This window comes from Dipodomys spectabilis, unplaced genomic scaffold (genome assembly GCF_019054845.1).
Source record: "Dipodomys spectabilis isolate Male_0828 unplaced genomic scaffold, ASM1905484v1 ptg000365l, whole genome shotgun sequence".
Taxonomy (NCBI): domain Eukaryota; kingdom Metazoa; phylum Chordata; class Mammalia; order Rodentia; family Heteromyidae; genus Dipodomys; species Dipodomys spectabilis.
In genome coordinates, this window is record NW_024871042.1 from 5,840,000 (window position 1) to 5,857,151 (window position 17,152).

At 38.3% G+C, this 17,152-nt stretch overlaps 1 protein-coding gene across 2 annotated transcripts in view; it reads right to left on the reverse strand.

Moving 5' to 3' along the window:
* The window catches only part of Ralgapa2 (Ral GTPase activating protein catalytic subunit alpha 2), a 307,510-nt gene that overhangs the window by 117,747 nt on the left and 172,611 nt on the right, over positions 1-17,152 (reverse strand). For both annotated transcript variants that reach the window (XM_042666417.1, XM_042666416.1), the window contains exons 27-33: positions 15,416-15,524; positions 9,636-9,746; positions 8,352-8,420; positions 6,942-7,079; positions 5,835-6,018; positions 2,055-2,826; positions 1,149-1,220 (exon numbers count right to left, since the gene is read on the reverse strand). In XM_042666417.1, coding sequence (XP_042522351.1) covers positions 1,149-1,220; positions 2,055-2,826; positions 5,835-6,018; positions 6,942-7,079; positions 8,352-8,420; positions 9,636-9,746; positions 15,416-15,524 — 1,455 coding nt within the window. The remainder of the gene's footprint in view (positions 1-1,148; positions 1,221-2,054; positions 2,827-5,834; positions 6,019-6,941; positions 7,080-8,351; positions 8,421-9,635; positions 9,747-15,415; positions 15,525-17,152) is intronic.

Here is a 17,152-nt window from a genome sequence, read left to right on the forward strand (position 1 = left end):
TGAACCAAAAGTCTGGCCTATGCAAATGCCACTCGACTGTAGGTTATAGAACTACCTTTTTGTGTTTCTGAAGATGTGTCTACAACTACAATTCTATCTTGTACCCAAGCACACATCAAGATAGACAGAAAAACCTCCATACTTTGGAGCTCCCCTATGATCCCACTTCTGGGCATTTACCCAAATGATCACAAACAAAGCCATACTAAAGCTACCAGCACAATTATGTTTATCACAGTATTATTCACCATAGCTAAGATACAGAACCAACCCAGATGTCCCTCAGTAGATGAATGGATCAAGAAAATGTGTCACACACGTGTGCGCGCACACACACACGCACACACACACATACACACACATATAAATTCTATGCTTCGATCAAAGAATGACACCGCCCCATTTGTTAGGAAATGGAAAGACTTGGAAAAAAATCATATTAAATGAAGTAAGCCAAACTAAAAGAAATATAGGTCCCATTTTTTTCTTCACTTGCAATAATTAGTATACATCTAGGATAATTTTAGCAGAGGAGCAGAAAAGTTCAAAAGCTAAGTACATATGACCATATTAGATGATGCTAAGTGAAATGAACCCCAAGATATGGACACAAGAGGTCTTTCTTTGTTGTTGTTGTTTTTAATGTGCTATGTGATTTTTTTTGTTTCCTTTGTATGTTCTTCCCTCCTATGGTATATTCCCTGTTGTCATGTACTAGATGCTGGTGCCCTGCTTCTTGTATATACATTTTTCTAAGTAGGGGAGGGGAAGGGGAATAACAAACCACTGAAACAAGGATACAGGATGACCCATTGCAACAATGATACCCACAAGACAATATATTGAAAATGAACTTTACAACTTCGGCGGGGAAGGAGTAAGGAAGGTGGGGGAGGGAAGGGATAGTGGGAGAACAACAAGGGAAGGGGTAATAATGCTCAATAAGAAATGTACTCGTTGCCTTACTCATGTAAATGTAACCCCTCTATACAGCATCTTTACAATAAAATAATTTTTAAAAAAATCAATAAAAACCAAAGGGAGAAACAAAACTTGATTGAAAGAAACAAAAACACCAGAGGACAATTAAAACCACACCTCAAAATTAAAAAAGGAGAAAAAAAGTAATTTGATATACTTTCACATACCACTGACGGGAATCCAGATTTTTCAGCTCTCTCAATAATTTTGAGTTTTTCTTTAACAGATGAAAATTCTTTCTATAAAACAAAGAAAAAAAGGGTTGAAGAAAAAAAATCACATGATCACAGATCAAATTTATTACTTTAACAGTCAGTAAAATCATTCAATTAACAGACCTACCTATCACCTGTTTATCCACTGCACCACTAAAGATTTGTTATAGAAATATAAATATTTGTTATAGAAATATAGAAATATTTGTTATAGAAATATAGAATGAATTCTATGCTCCATAGGAGAATGGAAACTCAAAAATTCCACTATATCCCATTACTATCCATCCAGGGGCACTGATGTCTCTATAGGTAATGAGTATGTTCCTATGTGCGTATGCTTATGTCTCTGTTCCCTATCTCTGTCTTTAAAAATGTCACTCCACTATCAGAGATCAGTTCGAATTCAACTCTTCTATGTCTGAATCTTATTACACTGGATTGAATCATTCTTCCTGACCTATTATGTCACTCTCATCTATCACAATTGTGCCAAGTTCACCTCCCTCATCACACATATGGATTACATAGTGATTGATTTATTCACCTTTGTAGTCCATTTGAATCTTGTATTAAAGTAGAGACAAAATGGACAAGGAAGTAACAAAATAAAATACACAAAGAAAATGCTTGATATTCTTTAAAATACATAATTGGAATTTGGAATTCAATCTTTATGTTAGTACAACAAAATTAACTTCCTTTCTAGTTTTAATCTAGTTAATCTGAAAATAATCTGCAAATGTTATAATCAAGAAAATTCTTAATTTCTACTTCTCTTTAATCTCAAGTGGATAAAAAGAACAATCACATAATAATAATGACATACTAATTGAAGAGACAAGCTTGTATCATTACCTTCTGTCCCAAGAATTCATTCCCAAGTCATCCAGCAACAGCCTACAAAAATAAAAGGGTCCTCGGGGCTCCACAGGTGAAGGTTGCCCTTGGCTGGTGACTTTCATTGCAGAATCAGAGTTACATCTTCGAACATATTCATCTTCCTGTGTACTCTGGTGCAAAATGACTTCAATGATTTCCTTCTCTTGATCATAGTTCATTCCACATGGGGGTGGGGAAGGCTCATTTAGATTTAACTGTGATGGTAAAAGGCATTCAGGACTTGTATGGCCAATGTTTTCAAGTAATTTGTCGAGGACATCATCACCCTCATCAATTTGAGAAAAGTTTCTCTGAGGTCCACATGTGTGATGGCACCAACCCGAAATCAGAAATGAGGGATTTTTTCCACTTGGTGCTAAGCAGCCTTCCAAAGGTCCATATAAAACCTTACCATCCCAAGAGTACTTCCCTGAGATATCTCTCACGATGACTCTTACGTCAGAAAGGGCACCCCCCGGTGATGCTCCAGATGGACCTTCTGATGGAGTCTGAAGGTAGGAAATGAGGGTGCTCTCGTTGAATACAAACAGCTGCAGGTTGGGGCTCCTGAACACTTCAGAAGAGAGCTCGGCACCTTCGACATGGGCATTGTCATGGTTTTCACTGACAAGGCTGTGCAGCATGGCTGGGCCTCCACTGAGGGGGTAGTGGCCCAGGTGGTTCACCAAGTGGGCCATCACCATGCGGGCAGTCAGAGGAATCAATTCCACACTTCTCCTCTTTTTCTCTGTAAAAAGAAGGAAAGAAATACAGACAGTGGGGAGTGAAGATTTAAAATTAACACCATGAGATTTCAGTTTATACTTAAAATGTTTGACTTTTTTAATGACATTAATCCTACCTTATTTATTTGTTTATTTAGTCAGTCATGGGGCTTGAACTTTGGGCTTGGGTGCTGTCCCTGCACTCTTCAGCTCAAAGCGAGCACTCTACCACTTGAGCCACAGCACCTCCAGTTTTGTAGTGGTTTATTGGAGATAAGAGTCTCATGGACTTTCCTGCCCAGGCTGGCTTTGAACCACAATCCTCAGATCTTAGCCTCTTCTGACTGGCTAGGATTACAGGCATGAGCCACTGGTGCCCGGCTCTATCTGAATTTTTTTTGTATGTTTTTTTATTGTAAAAATGCTGTACAGAGGGGTTACAGTTATATGACCAAGATAATGAGTACATTTTCTATTGAGCATTGTTGCCCCTTCCTTTGTTTGAATTTTTAAAATGACCACGTAAGTGGACTGCTGTTGGAAGTCAACTTACATTGAACATTTGTTTCTAAAGAAGACTTGAAATCTATAGATACAGGAAAAAGTAAGAGATATATTCTGAGGGCTCAGGGGGTCCTGGTGAGGAAAAAGTCCTCAATTTGAGAGGCACCTGCAAGGGGGTTGCATGGGGAAGTTCCCTGGCTCCTTCAGTGAGGTGAAGGTAGACCTGATAAGGAAAGGAATCAAGCTGTTACTGTGTAGATTGGGAACAATTTGCTTGATAATCTTGGGACAGCTTGTTTTTTGTTGCTTGCACATTTTAAATATTTAAAGGAGTCTGTCATATTAATAAATCATAGAGATACTTAGAAGGCTTTAACAACATTTATAAGTTGATTATTAAATGTGTAAGGACACCTGATTTTACAAAAGTTTTAGTATTTAAATGTTTAAGTTATTCTGACAGCAATAGGTATAAGGAATAAACCTTGTAAAATGAGGTACAAGGAAGAGGTAGGTACACTGAAACTTTAAATATGGGTTGAAAGTTAACTATTAAAGTTAACATTGGGTATTGTTAGAGAAATTTCAGTCTGCTATATAAAAGTATTAAGAATTAATCTAAGAACAAGTAAAAATGAAACCTTTAATTTTAACAAAAATTCCTTCAAATAAGGTAAGATTTATAACTTGAGCTTAAAGCTTTAGGAGACAGTTCGTTTCTAATTTCACAGTATGAAAAACCAAACAAACTCTATGCCTTTTCACGATAAAAAAACATTAAAAACCAAATGGCCTATTTTAACACATTATTTTTTGTTATTTATAAATCCTAGAAAAAAAATCAAATCCTTTAAGAAATCTGGACAAGGTTAAGGAAAAATAAGATTATTTCGAGTTTTCTGGATTTCTTACTATTTTTAATAAACATGCAAAACATTCATTTTTTAGAAGCAAAGGTCATCTATAGCCATCTCTGAAATTAAACTCTTCTCTAATCCTAGAAGTATAGAAGATTTTTATCTAAGAAATTCATTGCCTAAATTTAATGTTCAAGCTAAGAAATGTTAATGTCAGAAAGAACAAACACAAAACTAGTTAAGAATTGATAAGTTCATAATGTAAAGTTGTAGTAATGCCATAATAGAAGTATCATCTCTAAACATAAGGCCAATTTGATAAAAGCCCATGGCAGAAAATAACAATTGGAGACACGATTTTGCTGTTCTTTTACTCATATACGTTGTGCTTTTAATTTGAGGTAAACATAAATGTGTATTTTGTGAACATGTCTGAGTTCTTTTTTTGGGGGGGAGGGGGGAGGGAGGGTCCAGTCGTGGGCCTGAACTCTGGGCCTGGGCGCTGTCCCTCAGCTCTTCAGCTCAAGGCTAGCGCTCTACCACTTGAGCCACAGCACCACTTCCAGCCTTTTTTTCTGCTTATGTGGTGCTGAGGAATCAAGCCCAAGGCCTCAGGCATGCAAGGCAAGCGCTCTACCACTGAGCTACCTTCCCAGCCCCATGTCTGAGTTCTATAATGGGAAAACAAGGAGTCACATTAATGGATTCATAAACAATGACCAAAGGAGACTCTGCACACTCTGCACGAAGTATTCTGGTAAAACCCACAGCAAACACTTCCTTGGGACGTAAAATAGCTCCTTTTTTTTTTTCACCTTCCTTGACTTGAGCTTGTTAAAGCACCAGAACTGTTGACCTTCCTTAGCCCCACCCACTTTTTTCCCTCTTGACCTCTTTAGAAATGACTCTGTTGTATTTCCACTTCTCTGACTTTGCTTCCCTGGTAACAAATTCTCATTTCTTTTACCCTACAGGATGTTTTTACCTTCAACATTTCATTCTTTAAGCTAACAAAGTTCATGATTTATTATTCCATATCCCCATTTTTTAACTTTTAATTTTGAGACAATTGATAGTTTATATGTAGTTAAAAGAAATAACAAAAAGACTTGAAATATCCTTCTACCAAGTGATAACATGTTACATATCTATAACAGAAGATCATATAGAAGCTCTTGCTAATGCTTTGACTCTAAAATGGTCACATTCTACAAAGGTAACAAGTAAATTGCTATCTCTTTTCATGCACATCTCCTAATCAGGAACACTATGTGGTCCTTTCAAAGCCTGCCCATTCTGGCAACTTTAGCTTATGTTCTTCATGGAAAGGTCCCATGGTGCTACTGGCCGCAGAGTCTTTCTGAATACTCCCTATTTCTCCCAGTAGATCTAGAGCTCCTTGAGAATAGAAAATGAGTCTTTTATGGGTGTGAGGCATATAGGCCCTCCATAATACAAAGCTATTTAAATAGTTAAGATATTTAAAAGAGGAGAAATAAAGTAATAGAAAAAGTAAATAAGGAAGGCAGAATTTTCCATGAGAGGACTCTCTAAATTCAATTTCAACTCCAACAACTAAGTTTTTTAAAACAGAACACATTACACATGGAAAAAAGGCTGCAATCTTTCCTTTTTTGCCCACAAGATTTTACATTTGAACTAATACTCACCCTCTTCAACAGTCAGCAGGTTTCCCAATTCTGCTGAAGAATAGTATTGAACTGGCTCGGAGCTCTTCACATTTGCTAGTGGCAGGAAGGGGTCATAATCCGTGGATGACAAGTCAGCCAGGGTCAGTGTATAGTGACTCTGCTGGGTGTATGTGCTAGATCCACAAACACAGCAGTGCAGAACCTATGGAAAACAGATGAGAATGGTACCCTGGATGCCACCAACCAAAGTCCACTAACTGTTCAATTACTCAAGTCCTTAGGAGCTAGGGATGCTTATAGTAAGCACTTCAAAATAGTCATTTTCATTCTTAAATGTCTTTTTGCTAATAGAAAATTCATTTTGCTTCTTTCACATGACAATAAGTATGTACTCAAGATGAAAGAAAAGCAAAGGTGAAAAATTACCCATTTTGTTTTTTGATGTGGTTGTACATACTTGAGTTCTCTTCCTTCCACCAAAGACAACTCAAGTAAAAGGAACTAAGTCAGGAGGCAAAGAGAAGCTGTCAGGTAAACTCCTCATGGTGGTGAGCTTTATGACAGTTCATGCATTAATTAGAATAGCTCAGAACTCCATGAGTTGTAAGGTTAATTTAACACAAAATTTACAATACATTTCAATAAAAGTAAATTTAATACTGGTTTTTAAAATATTATTACTTTTTCTAAAGATTAGAATCCTTCACTTACTTTAGAGGCTTTTTAAAGGTCAATAGATTATTGGAAACATTATACTGTTTTCTTCCTTTGATAAACAGATTTTGTTAAATGTTCTAGATGTTCTTTTCATATTAGCATTCCATTCTTAATAGACACAGATTATGTTCCATAAAAACTGGGTATTCTGACCAAACAGCAGTTGTTTTAAAAATTAAAGATGGCAGTCATGTAAAAATGCACACTTCTTTAACTTGGTGACATCTTGTCTATGGCTGGGTATGTTCTGATTTCACTCATTAAATTGTCCATATCTTTTTAAGTGTTTCAACCCAAGACAAATCCTTTTCAAAGGGCATAAATAAGTAAATGTGCAAAACACAATTTGGTAACTCTTGGACATATATAGGTTTACAGTTGTGCGCCAAAGTCCAGATGGAGACTCACCCTGTAGATATAATCCAGCAATGGAGCCTGGGATGGGTGCTGTTCCTCCAGAACCACTGTGGACACGGGATGGAGAAGTGCATTCACTGGCAATGCCATGCACCATTCCAGGAGGCAGAGGAGCAAGGATACAATGAACTGGAAGAAGAAACATGACCAGTACAATATATGGACTATTAAACCTCACTACATGTAATACTATCTTGGAAAACAGTCTGTTTAAACTAATTATTCAATGGACACACAAATGCGACATAGGTAAATAAGGAGAAAACAGCGTTGTTGTTCTTATTTTGCACTAGTCCTGAGGCTTGAACTCTAGGCCTGGATGCTATAATTGAGCTTTTTTGCTCAAGGCTAGCATTCTACCACATGAGCCACAGCTCCACTTCTGGCTTTTTAGTAGTTAATTGGAGAAAAGAGTCACTAAATCTACCAGCACAACTACATTCATTGCAGCATTATTTACCACACCCAAGACATGTAATCAACCCAGATGCCCCTCAGTGGGTATAAGGATCAAGAAAATGGGGTATATATACACAACGGAATTCTATGTTCCATCAGAAAGAATGACATTGCCCCACTCGTCAGGGAAGACTTGGAAAAAATCATATTAAGTGAGGTAAGCCAGAACCAAAGAAACATATGATGCTTGTTTTCCCTCATTTGTAATAATTAGTATATGTGTAGGATAGTTCTGAGGATCAAAATAGCTCAATAGCTATGTACATATGACCACATAAAATGATGCTAACTGAAATGAACTACAAGATATGTAAACAAGAGGTCTTTTTTGGTTTTGTTTTCCTTTATGTACTGTATGCAGTTATTTCTTTTTTCCTCTTTGGTTTACCTTTATAGTCACTGTTTTTTATTTTAGTAACCTTTGTATCATTTATAACTTTGTCTGATTTGGGCATGGGAAGGAAAATAACAAAAATAGTGAGACAAAGGTCAAAGGGTGAACCAATGCAACAGTGATAGTCACAAGACATTATGTTGAAAATGAACTTTACTACTTGGGGGGTAGGGAATTCGGAGTGGAGGAAAAGTGGGAGAAAATGAGGGAGAGGGTAACACTGTTCAAAAAGAAATGTACTCATTATCTTACTTATGTAACTGTAACCCCACTGTATATCACCTTTCAAAAAAAAGAACAAAAGAAAAAAAAAGTCTCATGGACTTTCCTGCCCAGGCTGACTCTGAAACATGATTCTCAGATCTCAGCCTCCTGAGTACTAGGATTACAGGCATAAGCCACTGATACCCAGAAAAAAATGGTGTTTTTGTAGGAGATATTATGAAGGCCTATGCATAAGAATATATCAAGGATATCACTCTACGTAATATTACTTATTATCCCATCTCACACTTAAACTAGGGAAAGTCATCTAATGTGCCACTTACCTTCTTATCTGTTTCCACTGAGGAGTACTCAGCACTTGGTAAAAGAAAAGCAATTGTGGCCACAAGAATCTGCATTAAAAAGTAAAAAAAAAAAGATAGGTGCAAGGTAATTGTGGGTAAAATCTTGAAAACTAGAAGAAGGTAGACCCAGGCCTGGTTTCTACTCCACTCTCCTGGTAGGGGAACAGGGAGCCACAAGAAAAGGATAGTTCACATAACTTCCACCATCAGCCCCATACTTCCCACAGTAAAGTAAAAGGTACTTTCAAAAATAATTATGGAAATATTCTCATGTAAAATTATTATAAATTGCATAGTTCTCTACTTGCTATCCTGGTATAACCACACTTCTTTCGTTACCAAAAGTATTCCTATTCTTAAACAATAATGATAAATTATACAGTTTTCCTAAAGCTCAACTTTAGATCTGATATTCCTATGGATAAAGCACTATTTCATGCTAGGTCACTTAAGGTCAGAAACTACTTTTGATGTGTTTCTGAGAGTACAAAGTGATCTCTCCAGTGAAATTTGTCTAGCACTAAGAGGAAATAAATCAACATCACTTCTTTCTCCCTGTAATCCCTTACAGGGACAAATCAAATTTCCTCAGTCACTACTGGATGTGTAAAGAACAGGCATTGTTTAAAAACGTGTAGCTATAAAACATAACATTTGGATGTGCTTTAGCACAGGCACCTGAGGCGAGAGTACCTGCCCAGGTCTGAGCAAGGCATCCTCGATGGTAACCTTTATCTAGGATGCTATGTTAAGTGATTCTTCCTGTTCCTTCTGCTTCCCCCTGCTGCCAATTACCCCATAGAGATTATTACAGTAATAATCTCATTACAGCTGGGTAATCATGCTAAAGCAGAAAGCATGTTCCAGGGCTTTAGTCTGGGAGGGACTCTTCCTTTATACAACAGCCATCCCTTCTAGCCTGCACAGAGGGCACTCATAACCAGCTGCCTATTTCTTGTTGGCACCATCCAAATTACTCTCGATGAATAAAGCCTAATCTACAAAAGATCTCTTTGTAGAGGTTGTGTCTGTCTTTCAAATTCCCCAAGTATCAGCTTCTGCTCTGGAATACTGCTGGCTTCTTTACTTGGTGCCTAGGCTTGCAGCTGAGAAGAATCAGCCAACTTCATCTTAAAATAGGACTTATGTTACAACTTAATAATTGGTTCTCCAATCATTATTTGAGGGCTTATAAATAAGTAGATATCAAATAAGTTAAAAAGAAAATGCACATGTGTTTTAGCATTACAAGAAAAGACTTACTTCTGCCATCTTCCGAGGCAGAGCAGTTTCAAACATCTGCAGCTTTTCCCAGTAGGAAACAAGCAACTGAAGAACATCACAAGCCATCTGAGCCACAATTTTGTTAGGAAACTATAAAAGAAAGCAAAATCCCAAAGTAAAATAACAAAAGGTGTATTATTAAGAAGAAAAAAAGTATTCCAAATCCCACATACATTATAGTAATTTGTTTTGCATGAAGCATTGTTTAATTTAGCATTGTTTAAATTAGAAATTTAAATTGTAATTTCAAGTTCCTTTCTCAGATCATAAAAATAATATTTTTGGCTACAGCAAATTAAAATGGAGTGTACTGCTGAGTATCTCCTGTGTGTTGAACCTTTTACAAGAATTGAACTCATTCTCATTGATCAATTTTCATTGATAGCACTGTAAGGTAGATGGCTATCTTCATTTTACACATGGAAAAACAGATTGATCAAATGACTTTCTACCTATGAAACAACCCACATATGTAACATACTAGGAAATGTGTAAAATTTGAGAACAGAATATAACTCATTCACTATAATATTCTGAGGACGCCTCAAAATGTGTGTTCCAGGGTCCACATTAAGATCTTCTGGATGCTTCTAATTCTTGTGAGATGAATGCCACAAGAGCTGTTCTTACAAACTTATATTTGAACATGCTAGGGGATTAGGACATCCTATATTTCTCTCCTTAGCAAGAAGCTGGGTACTTTACACTGCTATCCACACCCCATTATCTGCTGCTCAAAGGTTTGTCAATAATTCTGTATCACTGCTCTAGAAAATTCTCACTACAAGGTCCATGAAGCAGACATCAATTGACAAGTATGCCACATAAGCAATGCTAAAAAGGTCAATGTTTAGCACTCCAGTGACAAAAGCACAGATGAAGAAGTTAAGGAAAAAGTAATCAATTTTAATTCTACAGAACAGTTGCGTACAGAGGTTTCTTTACAGCCTTCTCTAGCCACCTAGACTCCAGAAGACCTGAACCCTACTGACATGTGCTTTCTTTTCTTTTTTCTCATTTCTTCTCTTTTTTTGTGCTCTCTCTCTCCTCTCTCCTCTCTCTCTTTCTCTTCTCTCCTTTCTTTATCTTTTTTTGTCAGAAATGGGGCTTGAATTCAGGATCTAGGTACTGTCCTTGAGCTTTTTTTCCACTCAAGGCTAGTGCTCTACCACTTTGAGCCACAGCTCCACAACTGGTTTTCTGGTGGTTAATTTGAGATAAGAGTCTCATGGACTTTCTTGGGCTGTCTTTGAACCACGATCCTCAGATCTCAGTCTCCTGAATAGCTAGGTCTGAGCCACAGGCACCCAGATCCTACAGGCACTTTCTATCACTCAAATGCCCTGGACTGTTTCTACCTTATGGGGCACAAAATATCACTGTCCAATGAGTTCACTACCCTCATCCAAAGCTGTGGTAGTCTACTGCTTCCAGCTTTACAGCTTCATCCTGTTCTCCTGCTATATTTCCTTCACAGTCTAGGACTGCTGGACTTGTTGGACAGGGTAGTTGGACTTGTTTGCTATTCTCCTGCATCACTGTCATATCCAAAATATCTCACATGGTCTCATCAGGATGTTCCTGGTGTGCTTAAGGGGAAGATGAAACATTGAGGGAGAGGAGAAAAGGAGTAGGCACTTGGCAAGGCTCTTAATTCACGAAACTGGAAATAGACAAAGGACAATAATGAGAGCTATGGCAGAAAAGGCAAAAAGGTGTTGGGCTGAGAGAAGGAATAGGTAGAAAAGGCAAAGAGAAGGCAGCAAGAGGGCACAACAGCTAAGCTGTGTCTCAAAGAATATAGATGGAGTGCCAGGTCCCCTCCATGCAGGAGGGAGAGCACACACACTAAGGCAGCAAAGGCTTAGGGAGGATGCCAGGCACCAGTGGCTCACGCTTGTAATCCTAGCTACTCAGGAAGCTGAGATCTGAGGATCGAGGTTCAAAGCCAGCCCGGGCAGGAAAGGCCATGAGACTGTTATCTCCAATAAACCACTCAGAAAACTAGAAGTGGCACTATGGCTCAAGTAGTAGAGCACTAGCCTTGAGCTAAAGAGCTGAGGGACAGTGTCCAGGCCCAGAGTTCAAGCCCCATGACCAAAAAAAAAAGGTTAGGGAGGACTGTGAGCAGTGTGATAACTGACACGTAAGACAGGACTGTGAGCAGTGTGATAGTACTGACACACAGACAGAGAGGTGGAGGATGGCAGGGATGAAATAAATCATTCATTCACACATGTAGGCACATAGCCATGGAAAACTGACAATGTAAGCACAGAATTAAAGGCACAAAATGTACAAATAGTTCCTATTTTCCAGGAACTGGTAGTGTCACTGGGCAGCAGAGAGTCCTATGAAGTACACTAGCTGGTGGGCTATGTTGGTCAGCCGAGGGCTGGCAACCCCAGTCAGGAGGCTCAGTGACCACAAACTCAGTGAGTGAGGTGATGGATAGACTTGTGGTAGGGGAAATAAGAGAAGGGAGTTGGAGGAGAGAACAACAAAAACAAACAAAAAAAACATTAAAGCCTGGAAACATTGGTGGGATAAGAAGAAAAGTCACTTTTACTTGGAGAAATGGAGTAAAAGGAACCTCAGATAAGGCTGAGGGTGGCTGATTCAGGAAGGCAAGGCTGGGTAGGTTACCTGAGCCTGAGCAATATGTCATGCTATGGCACTGGTCCCCATCCACAAAGGTGGGATGGCCATGACTTCATGAAAATATTGGTGGCACAGAACCACCACACACTTGTGGCCCATGTACTCCTCATTAAATAGAAACTGGATAAATGGAATTCTTTGTGCAATAACCCAGATGGACTGATTTCACTCAGTGATCTCTCTCAGTGCTTCTTGCTTGTGGTAAGAGGTGAGGCTTCATTAATATACCTTGGGAAAAGTACTGCAGACATGGCTGGAGGTGTCTTTCCATATCCATGGACACCAATGGAGCGCCTTCATGGAGTATTTTTAAAGGGCATGGTAACAAGCAAGATGGTATCAGAATCCTTTTAGGGCTCCTGCTCTCTGTGGACCAGATAAGAGCTGGCTGGGGCCAGGCTCCAAATATGGCCTGCTCTTCTTCATTTCTATCCTTCCTAGCCCTCTTCTCTTCCCGAAGTGTCTGCTCTTCCTTGAGTTCTTGTGGCACTTCCTCCCTTCTGTTCCTCAGTTCTTAGGTTTATGTGCTATGGCCTTTAGTAAAAATAACCCAACTGGCACAGAAAACTCAGAATCAGAGAGAGATGGCCTCAACAATCCATATGTCACTTAATGCATTGTTCACTATTAATAAAAGTGGAGATCTACGTGGCTATATCTTGGCCGTCTAATTTCCTGACCCTTTGCTTAGCACTTCAATCTGGGGCTACTACTTGCTCTTCACTTTCCCTTGTCTTAGTTCTAAACTGGAAATGACAGCAGTACCCATCCAGCAGGGGAGTTCTGTGGGGCAGGCCACACACTGTGCTGGACAGTGCCTGACAGAATAAAGACTCAACAGTGTTACCATGTTTTTCTGATATTTTGTTTTTCCTCAGAATTACAGAAATATAGTGGAGATTTAAGAACTTAAAGAAGAAAAGAACTAAAAGACGACAATCGAGTGGGGCAGTGATGGCTCATCCCATACCAGTTCCTGTAATCCTAGCTACTCAGGAATCTGAGCAGGAAAGTCCATGGGACTCTTATCTCCAATTAACTACCAAAAAGCTGGAAGTGGAGCTGTGGCTTAAGTGGTAGGGCACTATCCTTGAGCAAAAGAGCTCAGGGACAGTGCCCAGGCCCTGAGTTCAAACCCAAAACTAGCACCAAAAAAAAAAAAAAGAACAAAATATATCTACCATATAACTCCAGTCTTCTTTACTTTAGTCCTCTGCTGTTACCAGTTTCTACTTTTGTTCTAGCTATATAGAAAACTACAAATACACACATACATACACACATATACATATATGCACACATAGATAATTTGTAACATGCCACTGAGTTATTAACAGTCTTTTCAAATAAGATATAAAAGGGAACTACCTTCTTTTAAGTATGCATGTCTAGTTTTAAGAAAAATTGAAAGTTGAAAGGCAGATCTTACAATTGAAAAAAATTATTTAAAAATAAATTGAGATCTGTATTGTTTTTCAAGTTATATCCAACATGTTTCACTTTAAAAGTTATATGTGAATATTCCTCGTAGCTGGAGAGTAAGTATAGTGCATACTTCAGTTACGTAAAACCCCAGATATGTGGCGAGAGTCTCCCGGGTTTGACCTGACAAGCTCCACAGGCTCCCAGACAGTGTACTTTCCTCCTCTGTGAAGTGCAGGTGGCAGTGACAGTTCACCTCCTAGTGTGGTTCTAAGTATTAAACATCATGGAAAAGGTCAGGGTCAGACCCTGCTCAGGCTGAAGGGAACACTCTCCTGTAGTATCATGGTTGAATAATTTTAATTTTAACATTCCTCATCAAGGAATCAGCAGTAGGCATTTTTCCAACTTCAAGGTATAAACAGTACCTTCCACCCTGCCCAAGTATTGTGAAGCAGGGAAGGGCAAGGATGAGGTGATAGGGGTGACTGGAGTATATGCTTAGGGAACAAGAGGCATTAAGTTTAGTCAGACAAGGGCCAGATAAAGAGAGCTCCACACCAAGCTAAGGGGTGGAAAACCACTGGCTGATTATTCTGTGGTCTTAAATACATAGTACCTAAAGAGTGGAAGAGGAGCTGACACTGTCCTAATGGTGATTGTCTCCACACAGCTGTAATTGCTGTTACTAGTACAGTGACATGTGGCAGGCAGCAAGGAAAGGCAGGCAACAACAGTCTGAACATTGATGTAAGACAGGTGGTTCAGGATTTGAACTTTGGTTCATTTGGGGGATTCTATAGGCCTGAACAAGCTCCTTAATGTCCTGGACCTTCGTTCTCCAACTAGTAAAATGAAGACACTTTTCTTATTATTGAGAATTTCCCCAAATCCCTTAGCATAATGCCTACTCCACATGAGGCACTCATCTGTTCTGGAAGTACAAAAAGGACAAGGCTAGTTATTATCACCATTTCTAAACAGGAGCAGGAAAGGACAGGAGATGAGTTCTGGTTGTGGAAAACAGCCTAAGTATATAATTGAAAGTTCATTTATGTCTTTAATATCACACAGATCTGTCTTTAGTGCTGGTTCTGCCACTGGTATCTGAATGGCCTTAAACTTGTAACCTAATTTCTCCAGGCCTTCATTTCCTAATATCTACCTTGCAAAGCTATCATAAAGATTTGCCTTATATGATTGTACAATAAAATATGGAAGCCGACCTCAATAACAAAGCAAATAAAGAAAGCTGTACTAAAATGTCTAAGGTTTAGCAGGCTGCTGAACTCTCAGGACTCCTACATGGAAATTGTAAGGACTATTCCCAGTTCTACTGAAGAGACCAGGACTTGAAATATCACTTTCTTGTCACCCTTATTGACAGATAGAAGACTTTCTCCTTTGTATATGAGCTGCCCAACCACCAGAAGAATGCTATACGGCTACTAGGATTGGTCCAGTAATACTCAAGTCAATGGCCTGATTGCATCTGCCAATTAGGAAGCAACCATTAGTGGTCTTATAGCACATTAACCATGGCTGGCAGAAAAGAAATTTTGAATCACTACCTCTTTGTAATGTGAGGAGCAACAAAGATGGAGCTGATTCAAAATAAAACTAGTTAAATGCCAGAGGTATCTTAATGTCACATTAGCATTATGAAATGGTAATACCTTCAAAGTTACACCTATCACATTGATGGCCTCTTTCACCTGAGGATGGTTGGTACACTGTACAAGCTCTTCACAAATCCAAACCCCGAGGGAACAAATGGCGATGCATCTTTTTAAAAAGAAACAGAAGGAAGAAAACTCCCATTAATAAATGTAATGTGCTAACTCAAAGTAGCAAAAATTGCAGATTCATCAACAGGATTCATTCTTGAAAGAAAAGAGGAGAAATGCTCAACAGGCTAGTTTTCAGGACAAATGAATATGGATAATGATTAGCACTTAACTATTTCTTGAAATAAGTGACATTTTCTGATAATTGTTACAACCCACTTATGACTTGCTTTTGCTAAATCTAATTTGTTTTTACATTTTATTGTTTTAAGATATTTTTGAGGAGAAATCATGAACATGACACATTGAATATTGACTCTGTACTTGCTTTACAATAATATGTACAAATACCTATTACATACATAAGACAAACCCTACATTTTATTTTAAAGTATATTTGGATGCAACTTCCAAAATAAATCTCAGTTGTTTCTTTTAAACATTGTGCTAACACACACATTCTTCAAAGATAATATCATATCATGCATACATTTTGATTCTATTTGAACCCTAGTGAAATCTTGCTTCTACATTGAAGAAAAAGTTATTAGTGGAAGCAGAGGGTAGTTTGCCAAGATGTGTTCATAGTTTGAATGTGGTAAATGCGGAAAACTAATAGAGTTGAGACTTTTAGTGATAATATTAAAAAAATCAGAATGTACTAAAAGTTTCATAGACTAAAAAGTACATATAACTATAGAAATGAAAGAGACAGAAGAATAATAGGGACAACTTAATATGATAGCATATTTTAAAACTTATATGAAATGGACAAATTCCTACAAAATTTTAATTTATCAGGAGAAATGGGTAGAGAAAGACAAAATGATATTAGCCAAACTAGATTCAGTACTATGTTATTCAAACTGAGTTTTTCTCGAGGTATAAATTTAGCTTAATAAAAGTAAATTGATAATGAACATATAGGTACTAGCAACAGCAGACTAAGGAATGTGTTTGAAGCCATAGTCTGAAGATTACTGAAGAAGTTAGTTGAGATATGGTAATTGAAGAACACTGAAATCATCAGAGTCCACAAGACATTGAGGGGTAATGAGTGTTATTTTGGCTAGTTCCTAAAAGGCAGTAAGAGGCTGATTGCATGCTGGTGACTTTATAGACCTGGAAGCTGAGGATAAAAGACAGACGCTCATCTCCATCAGCTTTAGCTTTTACTGCAAGAGAAGAGGTAAGAACTTTTCATCATACAGGTAGCCTAGAAAACCTTCTATCTTAGTCACAGACTGCTGACAATCCTTGACTCATCCAAATGTTTTTTGACATGAACAAATATCTCCTTGGGCACAAAAATCATCACTAATTAAAAACCATTGCCCTGGATGCCAGCTGGTCATGCCTGTAATCCTAGCTACTCAGGAAGCTTAGATCTGAGGGTCATGGTTTGAAGCCAGCCTGGGTAGGAAAGTCCATAAAACTCTTAGATCCAATTAATCACCAAAAAGCCAAAAGTGGAGCTGTGCCTCAAGTGTTAAGAGCACTGAGCAAAAAAAAAGCACAGAGATAGTACCAAGATCCCAAGTTCAAGCTCTAGGACTGGTACACACACACACACACACACACACACCCCATCGTCCTCATCATCATCATCATCATCATCATCATCAT